The sequence below is a fragment of the Sylvia atricapilla genome, chromosome 12, assembly GCF_009819655.1.
Source record: "Sylvia atricapilla isolate bSylAtr1 chromosome 12, bSylAtr1.pri, whole genome shotgun sequence".
In the NCBI taxonomy this organism is placed as follows: domain Eukaryota; kingdom Metazoa; phylum Chordata; class Aves; order Passeriformes; family Sylviidae; genus Sylvia; species Sylvia atricapilla.
This window is the reverse complement of record NC_089151.1, coordinates 10,900,895-10,918,217: the sequence shown is the minus strand read 5'-3', so window position 1 is coordinate 10,918,217 and position 17,323 is coordinate 10,900,895. Positions and strand designations below refer to the sequence as shown.

Sequence of the window (17,323 nt, the reverse complement as noted above, 5' to 3'; positions counted from 1 at the left end):
AGGAGACCCTCACCCTTCTATTGAGTAAAACATCTCTGAAGAAAAGTGTTATTTCTTTCCCAAGCAGCTAGGGCATAAATATTTTTCTGTTTCAGAAAGCTTCTGCAAAATGATAGTCTGCTCTTACACCAAACCATTTAACAAGTTTAATTAAATGGAAGCTTATGATAATTAAACCAAAAGCCTAAGGGCCCTGTTCTGTGAGGACTTACTCCTTGCATAAGACCAATTTCCATATAATTTAGACAACAAAATAGCGGAACAGTCCTCTTCCATCTAATTTATATGAAATTGGTAATCTCCAAACCTGATTTATATTACCCTGTAAACATACTTCTTGTATCTTAGCAGAAGTGCATTACCTCCAGTACAAGTATCGAAGCAGAAAAGAAAGAAAAGCTTTTTAAAAGGGAAGCTCCCTCAAAAAAAGCAAAGCCAAACAAAAAATAACCAACCAAGAAACCCTGAACGTGCAAATTAAACCATAATCTGATAAACTCTGCGTGAAGATCAAATATCCTTAAACAAATTCTGTAACATAGCGGGTACTTGTAGGTTCTTCTTTCATAACAAATTTACATATTTACTACTTCTGGGTGTTTTCTTGAACCAGTGTTTGTGATCAATGCTACAAAAACCCCACGCTCCTTATTTTGGAATTCCTTACTGTCTCCTTGAGTGTCCCAAAGGAACGGTACCGTGCATTATCTCCTCCGCCACCTGTATTTTTATTGCACTTCAAAACAAAGCTCCACTACTACAAAGAATCAATGGGGCCTGATTCTTCACTACCTTACTCCAGCTCTGTGCAAGCCCACTGCAGACAAAGCCATTCCTCTTGCTCGCAACAGAAACAGTGGGAAGGTCCCCAGCCCTCCCTTCCAGCTTGACAGGATGGCAGATTTTGGTCCTCCCTCTCCCCATCCCCTCCTGCAGACACAGGCATGAGAAACACCATACATGGAGGAGGGATGATGACCCTTCTTGTTCTCTTCTGCCCCACTGTGCAGCACAGCTGATAACTGAGAACCTTGGTGTTTGGTGACTTCACTGCACAAGATTCTCTGTTTTGGGGGAGAATTTACATCTTGTTTCACTGGGATTTTTTTTTTTTAAAGTGATTGGAATTGGTGGGTTTTGGCTCATAGAGGTTGATTTTGAGCCAGTTCTTGTCCAAAAGAAAGCAGTGGTTCCAGGTGGAGGAAAGCTATAGGTCTGACAGCTGTAGAAAAGGTGAAAATATTATTGTGGAGAGGTTGGACACTCAATGCTGCTGTGCACAGCTACTCCCTATTAGATGCTGGTGATTAATTACCTGGGGTTAGGAGATAACCAGGTCAGAGCCTTATGAGATATACACTTCCCACTGACAATCAAATCGTAGACACCCATATCTAAAGTCTATTTGTAGAATTAGTGGGGAGGTACTCTCCCTTGTACCATAAATGAGTTGACCATTACTGTTTATAATGCTCATCCCTCAATTTCTAAACTTTTGAGACGCTGATAGTCATAATTCTACCCTGCTGTTTTGCTTGTAGTACAGAGCAAATACAAGGCCAGGGGGTAAAAATTCAGCCCAGATGAGCCAGAACTGTTCCCTGTAAGACAAGGCATCTGGAAGATTTCACCCTGTTGCTGACTGCCCTACCTGTTTGCGGGCTTTGACGCAAGCACAAAGAGAAATGTTGCATCCTGAGGGTCATTTTTGACAGCACTGAACATGGAAACCCATTTTCTTTACAATCTTCAGAAGTGGCTGACAAAATATCTAAAGTATTCAAAATCTGTGACCTTTTCCTCCAGGCAGAGACTTTGTCACGGTGATCTGTCTCTGTGGCCTTGAGGCCAGATTAACACGAGGCATCCCCCAAACCACCTGCAGGCTGGAGCTGCCAGCGAGGAGAAGTCTGACTGCTCAAGGGCCCTCACCTGGGGAAGCTGGCCAACCCTTTGCTCAGCAACTGCATTTGCATGTATGATTCAAAGTCTTCTTAATTATTGGTGTTCAAAGCCTAAAAGAGCAGAAAGCCAGACTCTGTGACAAGTTTGAGGTTCAAAATGAAAGTGTGCTGTTTGTTTTTCATGTAGATTTAAAAATAAAGAGATAAATAAATAAATAGAAATTGTCAAAGGCAGAAATGGAAAGATTACAATAATTTCCATAGATTATTTCCCCAGCAAGACATCATCACTTGCCCCATTGCATGTTTCCCAGGGTTGTGCCAAATGGCACAAATACTACCATTTTGCAGAGCATTCAACTCTCTACCCTGTATGGAAGAGCTTCTTAATATTTTTAGCAGGAATTTCTTAGTATTATTAGCAAGTTTGCCTTTTCTTATCCTGACTTTTAAGTTTTGAATATTAGAAATCCTCTTGGAGTAGAGCAGCCCATTAGAACCTAAACCCATGTTAAGGTTTTTTAGCCAAACCTGGACATAAGTCTGTACCCAACATGTCCTCTCTTTATTACAAAATGGAGTACAACAGATCTTGGTGCACATCGAGATGAATCAGACACCACAAAGCTCCTGGAGGGATTTTAAACAGTGGATATAGTTTGGACAGAATACTGGATCCCAATAATGTGATGATTTCCAGAATAATTGAGATGATCCCAGACTGGGGGAAGATATGGAGGAATAGGAAGGGTATTGGAAGCACTTGTAAAATTGGGGAAGAAATCTGTGTGTGTGAAAGGAAACTAAGGGAGGAGGATGAGAAGATTGGAGATGTGATGGTCTCCAGTGGTATCTCCTGCCACTCCACTGAGCCTAGCTCACGTGAAAATTGTTACACCATTGTATGCAGTGCTGCACATTACAGATGTGACATTAAACCTTCTGCACCCATCATGAGAAATATTTGTATTACTTTATTGTAAGCACACTTCTTTAGAGGTCTGAGCTGGAATTTCATTCTTTTAAACACATTCAAGGTTAAGAGGAGCTTTCTGCTCCTAAATTTGCAAGCCCTAACATCCAGAAAACACATATCTCTTACGTTCCATGTTGCTGAATATGTGGCCCAAGGATCATCCACAAACCCTATAGGGAGTAAAAAATGTATTTGCAGACAAGAAGTCTTCATATTTCTACCATGTTTTGGTGATGATGGAAAGCCCACATTTTATGCCAGGCCCTGTGCAAGTGTATGTAACTTTGAGGGGCACCAAAAGTATCTCTTCCCTCTAACACCAAGTCTGAATTTGGCACATAAAATTTGTTAAATGGCTCAGAAAATCACCAATTTATCTTAAAAGAGTGAAGTAGTCTGATACAAACAAGGAAAGGGAGCAGAGAGTGAAAAGAGATGTACAGAACCAAGTTTCCGGGCAAAAAGCAGCCCTGGTCACAACCTGCCTAGCTACAGGTCTCACCATCTGGTTTCAGATGTATTTACTTCATTAGTGTAGCAAGCAAGGTAAAAAATATGTCATCTTAGTTCACATGCAGCATCAAGATTCCAAACTCGGATGATAAATAATGTACAAAGGTGCGAAAGTACAATTCTGTTTGTCCTGGGCCTCTGTTAGGGACATGTGAGGAACGAGGGGCACGGAGCTGCCAGCTGCACCAGTGTGACAAGGCAGGAGCACCCAGCTGGTCACTCGGCCAAACACGCCCATGCCGCTGGCCAGCCCCGCTCCCAGCACACGGAGCTGCTTTTCATGGGGAGCATCTCATGTTCCAGCACCTCGCACACACAGAGCCTGTTTTCTGGGATGTTTTTACCTCGGTGCCATTTTATGCTTCCTTCCCAAAAAGCTTCATAGTCTATTTTTTAATACATATTTATTAAAACTTTCTTGTACTATTCAAAAGAATATTTGAATGGCCGCTCAAAACCTCACTGCCTAATGACTGCCAACTTGCTGAAGAATGGAGGCAAGGGAGGTTTTGCTTTGGGAGGGGGGAGAGAAAATAAAGAGAAATCGGCCCAGCTTCAAAGGGCGCATTTCCATAATTGCCCTGTAACTTTGGCAAAATAAATCTGAAGGGCTGAGAAAAGCGCAATCTCTCAGATGAGTGCACTACAAAAGCCCCAGAGATCCCCAGTCCCACTTGTTACTATTCTAATTCAGTGAGAGAATTCGGTCCCTAACCTCAGCAACAAAAGCCATGAAATCACCGTCCTCCCATTCTGATAGCCCATTCCCAAAGAATAAGACCTTATCCAGCCTTTGTCTGCATCCTGCCCACAGACACTCAGTACAAGTTAGGATAGCATTAGGTGGAAGAACAACGGGTAGAGGTTTTTCAGACTGGCAATTTAAATCCTCAGTCTCTGGTTCTGGGTTGCAAATGCGTGTACTCCTACATAGCAGGGGTCTGTTTCTGCCTTGTTTTGTTATCACAAGAAGCCTTTTTTGTAGTTTTTATGTAGTTGAATTTCCATACAATCTGTCTGTCTAAACTTCCCAGATGAATCATGCAGATTTGAGTTATACAGTAGTTTTCTTTGAAAAGATGAAAATACCCTCCCCAATTGTTCCTAGGATTGAACGTTTGTGCTCAGCAGTACATGAGCTATTAAAAAAATTAGATAATTATAAAAGTAATTATAAATAAAAAAATTAATAAAGAAGTGTCTAAAATTGCTTTGCTGGCACGGTTGCAGTCCCAACTTTGCAATTCCTTGATGAAAAAATGACTGCTGAATGTGAATAGTAGGTCTTTTACAGCAAAGGCCCAATCTCCCGTCATTTGGCCCCTCTCTGACTTTTTTATTTTCTCAATAAGACGAGCTTTTGTGGCGATGTTCAGTATGGACAATCAGGACAGCCTTATAAAGGGATTGAGAAGGGCATACAAAGGGCTGCGGCAGCATCAAAGCGAGCCCGGCAGCACAATAGAGATGACATTTTTACATCCCAGGGCTGGGGCGGGCAGGGACTGAATACTGTGTCCACAGCAGTGTCAGTAAACAATGAGCAAAGTGGGAAAGGGGTGAAAACACAAGTCAAAATCTTTTTACTGAAGCCCCCTACACATTCATTGGGCATTTTCAGCCCTGCGTTTGAAAGCTCTTCCATTTACTTACTCTCTGGATTCCCCTATTTAACTAACTGACTGATGATGGCTCCATTTTGATATCTGAAGAAAAGAATGGGAATTCTTCCTGAAGTGAATATATTAATTCATGAGATTTAATTGCATTTTATTGGCAGTAAAGAAAGTATCAGCTGCACGGCATTGTTCTTAAAGGAACACTGCCATCTTTGACACCACATTAAAACCTCTGTTCAAGAAGCCCCAGCCGTACCTGAGGTGCTAGTCCTGCCTGTGGTTCTTGGAAGCAATGTTTTTCTTTTAGTTTAACAGTTTTCTGCATTTAGGTTTGGTTGCTTGGGGGTTTTGCATAACAAAACCAGGCTGGACTCCTGTTTAGCTGGTTTCTCATTCCATTTCTTGTACCCAAGCCCAAGGTCTTGGTGTGGTTCAAAGTACCAGAGCTGGAAGTTTGAAACCAGAGAGGATTTAACCCTGGCCATTTAGCCAATTCAGGTAATCTCAGCAACTACACCAGGTGCAGGAGGGCAGGAATGAGCACTGATTTTTTTTTTCTTTTCTGCACAGGTTTTTTTCCCCTGTAATTGCACACAAGCATTTCTGTTAGCATCAGGGTATGACTTAGCCCACTAGAGGAAATCTGTCTATCAAGCAAAGATTTCTGGCATTGTCTTCTGTAGGAATTACTTGCAAAAGTCTCCATCTGAGAAGACCAGCATTGGTGCTGCTGCTCAATAGCCATCTCAAGTGTCCTTTTTCATTAAATTATTTTGGAATGGGGCTGGTCTAATCTCCTAGTGAAGCTTTATCTTTCTTGGAAGCAAGTTAGACTGTAACAGAGAAAATCAATGTTTTACTCCTTGTATCTAATTTCACATTACATCTATGTTTTCAGGCACTTAAATTTTACTGCTGAGGTATCTTGAGTATTGCGAAGTCCAGTGTGAATTATACTAATGATTGCTGAGAAATCCAATAGAGTGAGTCATATATTAGAGAGAGAGAGAGATATTTTCTTTTCACTGATTTGCTTGAAAATAAATATAATACTTATGTATTAAAACCTCAGGCTTATGCATACCCAGTAAGTAATTTTATTCTAGCCTGGCTAGCTGGCCTACTGACATGCATTTTCACCACTGCTAAAAATAATGAGGAATCCGAGTGACACACATTTATGGCTAGGAGTGCCATCAGATCCCTTGACCTAATTGAGCATGCCTACACACCTTAGAGTGTTTTGCATAACCAACTTAGACAGCAGGAACATTCCCAACCAGATTGATTGACATATTTTATTTCTAACTTAAGCTTAATCAGGACCAAGAATGGTTCATTTATACCTTTCAAACTTTAGGAATTGACACAGGAGACAACCAAGCTGCAGACTCCAGCGTAAGCAATCATGTAAAGGAAAAAAAAATATAGATTAATATATTTTATTAGTCTACTTGGCTGCTGCAGCTGATGTAATAAAACTAATTAGCGGGTAGGGGAGTTACTTTATTTTATAAAATAAATGTCAAACCAAATTTTTGCAGGAAAGGTTCTGTCCCAAACCCCTCCTCCACTAAGGATTTATCTGGAGTCATGTACCGAGTGCAGAGCTATCCTAAGGTGCAGTTTGATTCTTTTCGGAAACCAGCCGGACGAGAGCTCATCTCCCAGCTATAACCACATGGACTCTCAAATCGAAAGAGTTTCCGGCTTTTAAGGTGTAAAGTACCTTCAAATAAATATCAGAGGTTTCCACGTGCCATGCCTTAAACAGGAACAAAGCCTAATAGAATAGACTGTAATAAAAGTGCTATTTCCAGCATGTGTGTACGTGGCTGCTCTACGCTGCAAATGTCCTTTAGCACTTTTTAACCATATTCTCTAGTGTGTCAGCAAAGAGACTCCATCAGAGTATTTAACATTGCTGGGAGCAAAGGAATAAAGTGGAGTCACTGTTGATTATTACTCATTAGCCACAAGGACATCCACTTAACATGTGAATAAATGAATGACACCATGTCCTAATGGAAATGGCCTCAGTGTACCTTTAAGCAAAATGTTGTTTAATATCTTCCATTTGCTGAATAGTAAAGAGGCCTGTTGGACATGCACAGCTAGCAAGCGGCCATTGTTGCTTTGTTCCAATTTCAGCATTTAATAAAAAAAGACGTTGTCTTGACTGCAGCAAAGCTGGGCCTCAAAACCCTGGGTGGCAGCACAGGCTTGTTCTCATTCTGCAAATTCAGGATTTCACTGGCATCCTAAAGGGTTAATGCCCATAAAGCAAATGAAGCCTTAGAAGGTACATGTTCTTCATTATTCTGCTTTACATTCAAACATATAAAACAAAGAGCATCTGATATCTTTATTGGTTTTCTTAGATAAAACACAAGCAAGCTATAAGCCTTAATTTTCTTATTACCATTTGTTAACAAGGAAGATAACACTCTCAAAAGCACTTGATTAGGGCTCCCTTTGATTTGTATCTTGTTATGATTACCAGGGCATATATTTTTGTATTATTACTTTAGTACACTGATAGTTTGGATCAAAGTGATAAAAAGAAGTATTTTAAAAGTGTAAATATTAACCATACAGGTAAACCACATAATCTGAACAGCATCTTGAACACTGACATACTGAAGTACACACTGGGAAACCAGTCATAGCTGAGATAAACATTCCTATCTGGAAACTGGTAGTCTGAGCTGGGGGAGCCCTTTTGCTCCCAAACCCTTTGAACAGCAACTTACATACTTGATAAATTTGTTTCTCTTAATACAGTATAACTACTGAGGATATAGGATTGAGGGTATTTACTATATCACAAATCTAAATGCTTGTGATCAGAATCCAGACCACATATATCTGTTCTAACAGGAATAAACCAGTTTTAACTATCTAAGGAAAACAACAGCGTGTGCATCAGCTAACGTGAAAGATTTGGGAGGGTATTTTAATGCGTGGTCTGATGCCTGAGTGCGAAAATTGTGCTGGATGTTTTCCTTACTCTTGTGATTTTTGCCTGCATAAGAGCTCTCTGCGCTGGAGGCGGCTCAGGGCTGTTTCCCAGCCCACGGGGCTCTCTCCTGCCTTATCCCGGGCCGTGATGGGCACTTTGGCTGTGCTGAATGGGGAGCCTGACACGGCCCGCTACGCCCGGCCGGCCGCTCCCACCACTACTGCCTCTGACAAGTTGGAAATCTCTTTCTCCTCCTCCTCCTCCTCCTCGCCGACGCTTCCTCCGGCCGCCCCGCGCAGACAGGGAGCGAGCGGGAGATGATTACATCAATCAGTGTCAGGTCTGGGAGCTGTGATTTATGAATATGCATAATGAGCTCTCACCTTTGAGAAGGACTAGCTAGGGAGATAATTGATTAGACAGGAAAAGAGCAGCCAACAGAGAGGGAGAAGGGAGAGGGAGGCCTCTCTGTGCTGTCTCAGGCAGGCCTGGCTGGGGCTCCAGCGAGGCTGTCAAACTGAGAGAAGGATTTCTGGGGGAAAAAGAAAAAAAAAAAAAAGACCAAAAAAAAAAAAAAAACCAAAACCACGCGTAGGATTTTTAATGTTTTGTGGAAACACGCATAACAAAATGTTTCCTCACAAAATTAATGGGAATTTTCTCCACATTAGGGAAGCCAGGCAGGCACAAAGGCTGCTTTACCCCCGCAGGGAACCAAGTTCTCACTTCCAGAAGCCAAAGGAGCAGCTTTCCCATGGCTTCCACACTGCTGTTGCAGGAGCATCCCCACGGTCAGAGTGAAGGGAGAGGGCTCTGCGGGGACAGGGAGCTGAGGGCCTCTGTGCAAAGGCAAAGGAGCCTTTAATGGAGGTAGAAAGCTGGGGATGCAATTGTTTTCCCATCATGGTTGCATTATTTTCTTCCATCCCCTTTAAGCATCCGTCTGGCTGCTGTGTGAAAGTTTCTATGGAAAACCCACCAGGATGCCCAGAGGAAGGGGATGTGGAAATTTGCCTCTAGCCTTCTCTTCCCTCACCCCTCCCATTTTAGATGCCATTAATCTTTTTTTTTTTAATTTATTTTTTTTCCCTTGGCAAGAATTGGCTGAGGAAAAAGAGGGATACAAAGTGCAGAGACTGGATAAAATTTACATGAGAAACGATCTGTTTTCTTACCCCCCCACCCACAGAGATTTCCCCCATTTCAGGAGCCTGTCGGAGCAAAAGAGTGGGAACAGTTCCTGGCGGAAAGACAGAGAGCTGCATGGGGCTGCAAAGAGGCAAATGCTGTTTCTAGGGTGAGCTGTGGCCAGAAAGGACATATGGGGAAAGGAAGAGGACGCGGGGGGGGGAAAGCAGAGATCACAACAGTGCTGCAAACTCTGTGGGTCCCTTCCCTGGCCTCCTTTGCTCCCAGCCATGGCTAACAGCAGCCGGGGAGGCTGCAGGGCACTCCAGGAGAGGGGTGTCCCCATCGTAATGCCGGTCAGGGAGAATATTAATTGTGAAACATTAAAACACTGGATAAAACGTGTGCATACACGCACATATACAGTGTAAACATATATATAAATCTTATCACTTACAAACGCCTAGGATTTAAAGTGTAGTTTATCGGTCTAGTGCAACCCAATCCTATAAATAATACATTCCTATCACTATGACCTCAAAATGTCAATACCGCGCAGCCCTGTGCATTTGCATATCTTGTACTGTCTAAACTTGAAGCATGTCAGCTATGTGCTTCTGTTTGTACTTTAACTTCATTTTAACTCTTGCTTCCTAGCTCTGAGCACCCTCCCCCTCCGCGGGGTCTGTCACCAAAAGGAGAAAAGCACCAGCTATTTAACCACTATAATTATGCCGCGTTCAGGACTGTACGGAGAGGACAGGTAGGGGACACATCTCCCCGGTAGAGAAGGAAAGGGCTGGGAACAAAAGCAGGAGGGAGCCAGCCCACAGGCTGTACCTGCCCGAGCTGCCCCTTCAGCCGGCGGGATGAGCACGGCCATCCGCGGGCACCGGCTGCCGGAGACGGCAAGGGAGGAGGGAGCAGCCCTCGGCCTCCTACCAACTCCCGCTGGGACGGTTTCCGAGCGGGAAGGGACCTTTCTCGGATTAGGCCAATTTCCAGCACCTTGCCGGGGAAGCGAAGCTACAAGTTTTGGAGGCGGCGGCTCCTGATGCCAGGCTCGCAGCGGCGGGCCCGGCACCTCCCGGAGCCGGGAAGAGGCGGCCGGGCCCGGGGCCGGCGGAGCTCACAGCCGGGGCTCTACGCCGCGCCTCGCTGCTCGGTGCCCCCGCTCCGGCCGCCACCTCCCGTCCGAACGGCAAGCCTTGGGAGCGGGGGGATGCCCCAGCCCCGCCGCTTTGGGCAGCTCCCCGCTCAGCGGCACAGAGAGCCTGTGGCGAGCACCCCAAAACTGACCCCCGGGATTCGCGACAGCAGGAGGGGAGGGGGCGGCAGAACTAACGCGGCCGCGCTGCCGACCCGCGGCGACACCACCGACCCCCGAAGGTTCCTTTCAGTCAACCGCGCTGGCCCGCGCTCCGCGGGGGCGGGGAGGGGGTTAACAGCGGTAACGCGGTCCGCGGGGGCCATGGATCATCCGCCGGCCGCCCCGCGGGCCGTGCCCCCGGAGCCGCGCACGGTGCCGCGCACCCTCCGCCCGCGGCCGGCTGCAGGGGGCGCTGCGGCTCCAGCGATGCCGCGGGAAGCGCGGCCCGGCCCCGCCGCTGGCCCGGCCCGGCCCCGCCGCTGGCCCGGCCCCGCCGCTGACCCGGCCCGGCCCCGCCGCTGGCCCGGCCCGGCACCGCCGCTGACCCGGCCCGGCCCCGCCGCTGACCCGGCCCGGCACCGCCGCTGACCCGGCACCGCCGCTCCGGCACCGCGCACAAACACGGACCGGCCGGGAGGGAGGCGGGACTGCGGGAGGAAAACAACTCCAGAAAGGGGGTTGGGGGGGGAAAACGAGAGTGTAGTCAAAGTGGCAACAGTTTATTTATTAGCCAAAAATATATACTTTCTTGTACAATTTGGTTCACACATATGTACATTTTCATGGTATGTACAAAAAACGAACAACAACCACAAAAAAAAAAAAAAAAAAAAAAAAAAAAAAAGGAAAAGAAAAAGAAAAAGAAAAAAAGAAAGAAAAAAAAAAAAAAAAAAGAGGGGGAACACCTAATTCTCACTGGACTTCCGAAAAAATCTCACAGCTCAGCTAACCCAGGTGATAGTACAGAAGCGGGTATTTTTTTCCTTTTGAGTTTTAATATACGGTCATGCTTACAAGTTGTAACTATACAGAGATTTTTTTTTTTACAATTATTACAACAACAATAAAAAATTAACTATGATGATGAGAGCGCCGATAGAACCATAGCGGCGTCAAGTTGGTTCTGGGGCCTGGAAAAAAAATAACACAGAAAAAAAAAATTTAATAGGATTTCTAGTGAGCTTGGGCTGGCATAATATTTGTAACTGCAGGTAGCTCTGGTTTTGTTGTTGTTGTTATTATTGTAATAGATTTATAAAAAGTTTTTAGAGTGACTTATAGTAAATTTATTTAGCTTCGAAAATACGGCGGGCCCGATCCCCGTGGTTTCAATCAATCAAAAGGGTAATTGGTTTCTCATTGAAACTGAGTGACTGCTATGCCGAATTTGGGGCGGCAAGGCTCAGCCTCTTCAGCTTTCATACTATGGGTGGGTTTTTTTGTTTCGCTTTGATTACAATTATAATTTTTTTTAATTTTATTTTTTATTTTACTATTTTCTGCTGCGTCGGTGTCTCTCCCCCCGGCAAAACGATAGCGGAGGGTGGTGATTCGCTCTGCGGGGGCTCAGGGATGTGCTCCCGGGCGAAGGGCGACCCGCGCCCGGGCTCCGCAACCGCGCAGCCCCAACAGCCCCGAGCGCAGCTCGGCCTGCCCGCGGGAATCGCTCCCGGGGACCGCAACGGAGAACAGCAAAGAAAATATATAAACAGAATAACCCACCACGCACGCAGAGGAAGAACAAGAAACCGCCCTGGAAAGGGAACCTAAAGAAGCGGAGAAAATAAGCTAACCATTTACAACTGCCTCCATACATCCCGAGGAGACGGAGGGAGCCATCTCTTACCGCCTCTGCACTGGCTGGAAAGCTGTCTTTAGTAACTTTTTCTCTACTTCCAAGGCACTAGATCGATCTAAAAAGAGAAGGGGGGGAAAAAAAGCGTTCCTTTATAGCCCCTGTTTTATTCTTCCCATCCCTGAATTAAGCCTCGAGATTTAAGCTCTTTTCTCAGCGAGTTACAAATACGACACAACGACTGCTCTGCTTGCAGAGGTGACCGTCAGAGAAAACACACTGACCCCGGAGCGAGCCTGACCTGGCGGCCGGGTCCTTCCCGCAAAAGCGACAACAACAGCAACAAAAATTATCTCCGTTGGAGGAAGGTAATTCTCGGGGATAGAGACTACCCCGGCCAGGAGAACCCCGCCACCGCCCCCGGGGCCCCCGCGGCCGCCCGCCCGCCGCCACCTGCGCCCCGACGGCTGCTCCGCGCCGAGCCGGACCGCGCCGGGCCGGGGGCACCGTCAGAACCGCGCGGGGCCGGCGTCCCCCGCCGCGGCCGCACGCACTGGGCCCCGCGGGGCCTCCCGCGCCGCTCCGCTCCGCTCCGCACCGCCGAGCCCCCCGCGGCGGCCGCCGGCCCGGCCCGTCCCCGCCGCGTCCCTCAGCGGTCACCTGCTCCGACGGGCTCCGCGCTCTGCGCCTGGTCCGCGGGCCGCGGGAAGGCGGCGGCGGCGGGGGCGGCGGAGGCGGCCCCCAGCCCCAGCAGGTGGGGAGTGTTCAGTAAGGCCAGCGGGTGCGGGGGGTGGTGGTGGTGGTGGGCCGGGAATGCGCGGTTGGTCCAGTTGGGGAACTTGCCCAGGGGGCAGGAGGAGACGAGTCTGTGGGGCGGCGGGGTGGGCAGCGGCAGCGGCTGGGGGGCGGCCGCCGGCGGAGAGCCGCCGCCGGGAGACTTGCGGGGGTTGTCCGGGCTGGTGGCCGTCTCGGCCAGCGACCAGATCTTGGGTTTCGGCAAGGCGCCGGCCAAAGCGCCGTCCGTCGGGGAAGAGGCGGCGGAGGAAGAAGCGGAGGAGGGGGGCGAGAGGTGGGGCGGCGGCGGCGGGAGCGGCGGCTTGAGGGGCTCCGGGCCGAGGGGTGCGGCCGTGGCGGGCAGCTCGCACTTATGGTGGTGGTGGTGATGGTGGTGGTGGTGCAGGTGGTGGTGGCGGAGGTGGTGCGGCTCCCCTTCGGAGGCCTTGTCGTAGCGCTCCTCGGAGCCGGGCAGGTCCTCAAAACCTTCGGATCCCTCCGAGTCCGTCTTGGAGTCAGAGTGCAGGAGGTCGGCATCCTGTAGATCGTCCTCGAGCTCGTCTTTGTTGCTTTCGATGTTCTCGGTGTCGATGTTCTCGAGGTCGATCTCCTCCTCGTCCTCCCTCTTGTCCTCTTCCCCCTCGTGGTCGCTCCCGTAGGAGTTGCCCTCCTCATCCGTCCTGCTGCGAGGGGCCCAGGTCATTTTGTTCTCCTTCTTGAGCCGCCGCCTCGCGTTGGCGAACCAGGTGGAGACCTGGGTGAGGGTCATTTTGGTGATGATGGCCAGCATGATCTTCTCGCCCTTGGTGGGGTAGGGATTTTTCCGGTGCTCGTTGAGCCAGGCCTTAAGGGTGCTGGTGCTTTCCCGAGTGGCGTTCTTGGGCCGCGACGGGTCTCCGAACTGGTACTGGCCGTAGGGGTAGAAGGCAGGGTGGTGGGGGGGAAAGGCGGCGTGCTGCACCCCCGGGCTCTCCTTCAGCTCGTACTGGGCGCCCTGCAGCGAGAGGGAAGGGGCGGCCCGGCTGAGATGGAGCGCCGGGCCCGGGTCCGCTCCGTCCCGCTGCCGTCGCCGGGAACCGAGCCCGTCGGCACCGGCGCGGCGGCCGGGCCGCGCTGCCTCCCCCAGCGCGGAGCGCCCCGGCGCCGATCCGGGGCACGCTGCGGCCCCGGCAGCCCGGGCCCCGCCGGTGCCCGGGAGTACCTCGGGGGCAGGACCGGCTCCCCACCTCCGTGTGCGCGGCGGGGCCGGCGGCTGCCGGGGCCGGTCCCCGCGACCGTCAAAGCCCCGGGCGGTGCGGGGGGACGCTGCGGGGCCGCCGTTCCAACCCTGCCCCTCTCCGGCGGCTCTTCGGGGCAGGGCGGCGATAGCGCCCGTGTCTCCCCTGACAGCCCTCCCGGCGTCTCCCGCGGCTCCCCCCGGGCCGATCCCCAGCGCGAACCGAGCGCCCCGGGGAGCGAGCGCCGAGCCCCGGGGGCCTCTTACCAGCTGGGGGAAGATGGGCAGCTCTGCGGCGTAGGGCAGGAAGGCTCCGTAGCCCTGGGCGGCGGCGGCGGCGGCGTAGGGCGCGCCGTACATGGAGGAGAGCACGTTGGAGAGGGTCCCGGACGGGGCCAGCTCGGCGCCGCCGCGGGAGCCGCCGCTCCCCGGGCGCTCCGCCGGGTAAAGCGGCCTGATGTACTGGTAGCCCAGCTGGGGGAAAGACATGGTGGGGGAGCGGGGTAGGGGAGGGGGGAGGAGGAAGAGGAGGAGGGGGGGGAGACGAGAGGAAGAAGGGAGAGAAAGGGGAGAAAGTAGCAGGGCCGGGAGCGGAGGAGGCAGCCGGGTCGCTCGCTCTTGCCGGCCGCCCGCACTTTCAGCGCCTCCCGCAAACTCCGGCAGACATGGGGGGAGCCGGGGGTGCGCGGAGGCCGCGGGCTCCCTCCTGTCCTCGGCCGCCGCGGTAAACGATCCGATCGCTTCTTTCTTCTCTCACTTTTCCTATTGATCTGAGTGGACCCAGGTCAGGTCCTAACAGATTGCCTGAGATTATTGGGACTCTGGGCTCTGATTGACATTTCTAGTCTCTCACAAGCCCCTCCTATTTCTTTTAAGTCTCTCTCTCCCTCTGCCTCCCTCTCTCTCTCATGCCCAGAACTCGCTCTCGCCGGGTTTGTCACTAGCTGCTTCTCCCCCCCCCCCCCTTTTTTTTTTTTTTTTCTAAATCTGTTTACTGACGTCGCGATCTTTTATTTGAGTTGCTTTCAAATCTCGTTTTAGCAATCGCCAATCAGTTGTGTGTTTTACAAAGGTTTAACCCTGCCTCATGGTATTCTAATTATATAGAGATAGATTTAGATATAATTTCTTTCTTAGCCCCCGCCCCCCCTCACCCAGGGCGTAGGAAGCCGGGGTGTCATTTGTGAGCAGTACACGAGAGGGACAGGGAAAAGTTGTGACATTTAAAAATAAAGGCTCACACCAACACCATCCCCCAGTTCCCATTTTCCACGTTTTTAGATTTACAACCTTTCCTTGCCCAGATTAATTTTGTTTTCTTTATTGAGATATTCCCTTCTTCCCTTCCCCCGCTCTGGCCCTTGCGAGGGTTACATCTCCTAATACAGATTTAAAAGCCTATAGCTTTTTATAAAATTTGCATTTCCAGAACTACCTTGAAAATTTTCCTAATGTACTGGATCTTTAAGGAGTTCTCTACATTTCGAACGGGCTAACAGTGCGCAGATACAGTGGAAAAGCTAAGTTAATTTTCCTCCTAATAAGGGACTTCAAAGAGTTGTAGGTCACAATTTTACATCAAAGGCAGAAAAGAAGGCAAATTAAAATCTTAACAAAGGAGAGACGGGAGCAGCCCTCTGGGCCATTAGTAAATAAGTGGTGTGAAAAAAGGGACAATGACAGGCACTGGAATTAAACTCATTAACACCTTTTTGTCTTGGTGCGAAATCTCTAATTAGGAAATTTATGATCATTTTGCTTATTCCCTCTGTTCTGAATCAGTACAAGGCTAAGAAGGAAGTACCTGGTACATGCAACATTTGCAAAGGGAGCAGTGGCACGGGTTTGTAAGGAGCTATTGGGAAGGAGTCAAGATACGGTTTAATTACAGAATAGGGTTTGGGTTTTTTTATGATCCACGCATTTTAAATTACGGTTTGTATTTTGTTATTGATGTTGTTGTTGCTGCGCCCCCCCCTTCCCCTCCTTCTCCGAAACCAGCGTGAGTTGCAATTTAGCCTTTTAAGAGTAGTTAAAATACAGTTCAATCACGGCGCGTCTTTGGCAAGCGCCGGTGTGTCCTGATCCGCTGCTGCGGGCAGAGGAAGAGCCTGGGCTGGAACCTAAAAAGTTCACACAGCCTGTGGGGAAAGGGGACCTGAACCTATCCGCGTTATCTGCTTTTAAAAATACTCGGTTGTTTAAATAAAAAGTTTGAAAGGTCTTTTGAGGAGTTGCAGCTGAAGGAGAGCCGTTTACCCGTATTCCCCTCTCTTTCTAAATACTCTCTGGATTTATTGCCTTTAAAATATGATTTAGGTACAATATAACCACTGTGCCCACAGTATGGATTTTTATAACTACATTTCTTTAAAAATGAAATTCATGTCAGATTATGCAGTTAAAGGAATCGACCTTGATAGCTTGCTATAATAAAACTGTATCAGCTTGTAATAAATGCGGATTATAGCAAAGCAAGCTCCAGAATTAAAATTCCCTGAATCAATATATGAAAATCTGTAGGAAACATCTCTAATCGTATTAAGTTCATCTTTATAGCATTTCCTATCTGCTAATCTAGTGCAAAAACAACTCTGGGTTGGAGGAATTTATTTTCTTCTATTCAGCTTTGGTGCTTTTGATAGTACAAAGCAAGGGAGATAAAAATATTAAATTCAGTTATAGGTTTATTTCTTTTTTACTCAGAAGGAAAACAGGCAGAGAATGCCACGTCCTGATTTGCTTTCAACTTTTCTGTAGAGGCAGCCCTTGCTGGGGCGACGCGATGTCCAGGGGGTCGGGGGAGAGTTTGGGTGCAGACCACAACTTTTGAAAATAGCTACTTCGGAGAGAAAAGGGGCGGATATGACACTTGGGATAAACCCGTTGCCGTTTGATGCAGTCGTGCTCGCCACTCTGGTGATACAGTCGGGCTGTGCCCCCCACGCGCGGGCACGAGAGAACACGCGTGTCCTACAAAACTGGACCCATCTTTTTTGTGGCTGCACGTCTGGCTTGGAGTGTCAAAGCTGGCGGGATTATTTTCTGATTTTTAATCAACAACACGATCAATATGAGTAGGTCCCCGTGGGAGCCGCCGGCAGTGGCGGGCGGTGCTGGTGTGGGGACGGCCGGGGGGTGTCCCCGGAGCCGGGAGGGGGCTACCGCGGGTAAGTGGCGGTGGGCAGCCGAGGGGGAGACACCGGAGGAGAGCAATTTATGGGTACGAATGGACCCAGGTCAGGGTGAGGGATGTTTTATTAATGGGAAAGAAACTGAGAGGAAG

General features: G+C 48.9%; 1 protein-coding gene across 1 annotated transcript; it reads right to left on the bottom strand.

The window, feature by feature from the left end:
* Positions 1-10,955: 10,955 nt before the first annotated feature.
* On the bottom strand, positions 10,956-14,923 carry IRX3 (iroquois homeobox 3). Its single transcript, XM_066327861.1, has 4 exons — positions 14,305-14,923; positions 12,708-13,815; positions 12,099-12,165; positions 10,956-11,382 (listed from the first exon to the last, which is right to left on the bottom strand). The coding sequence occupies exons 1-4, from the start codon at positions 14,524-14,526 to the stop codon at positions 11,328-11,330; spliced, it is 1,452 nt and encodes a 483-aa protein (XP_066183958.1). The 5' UTR covers positions 14,527-14,923; the 3' UTR covers positions 10,956-11,327.
* Positions 14,924-17,323: the final 2,400 nt, after the last annotated feature.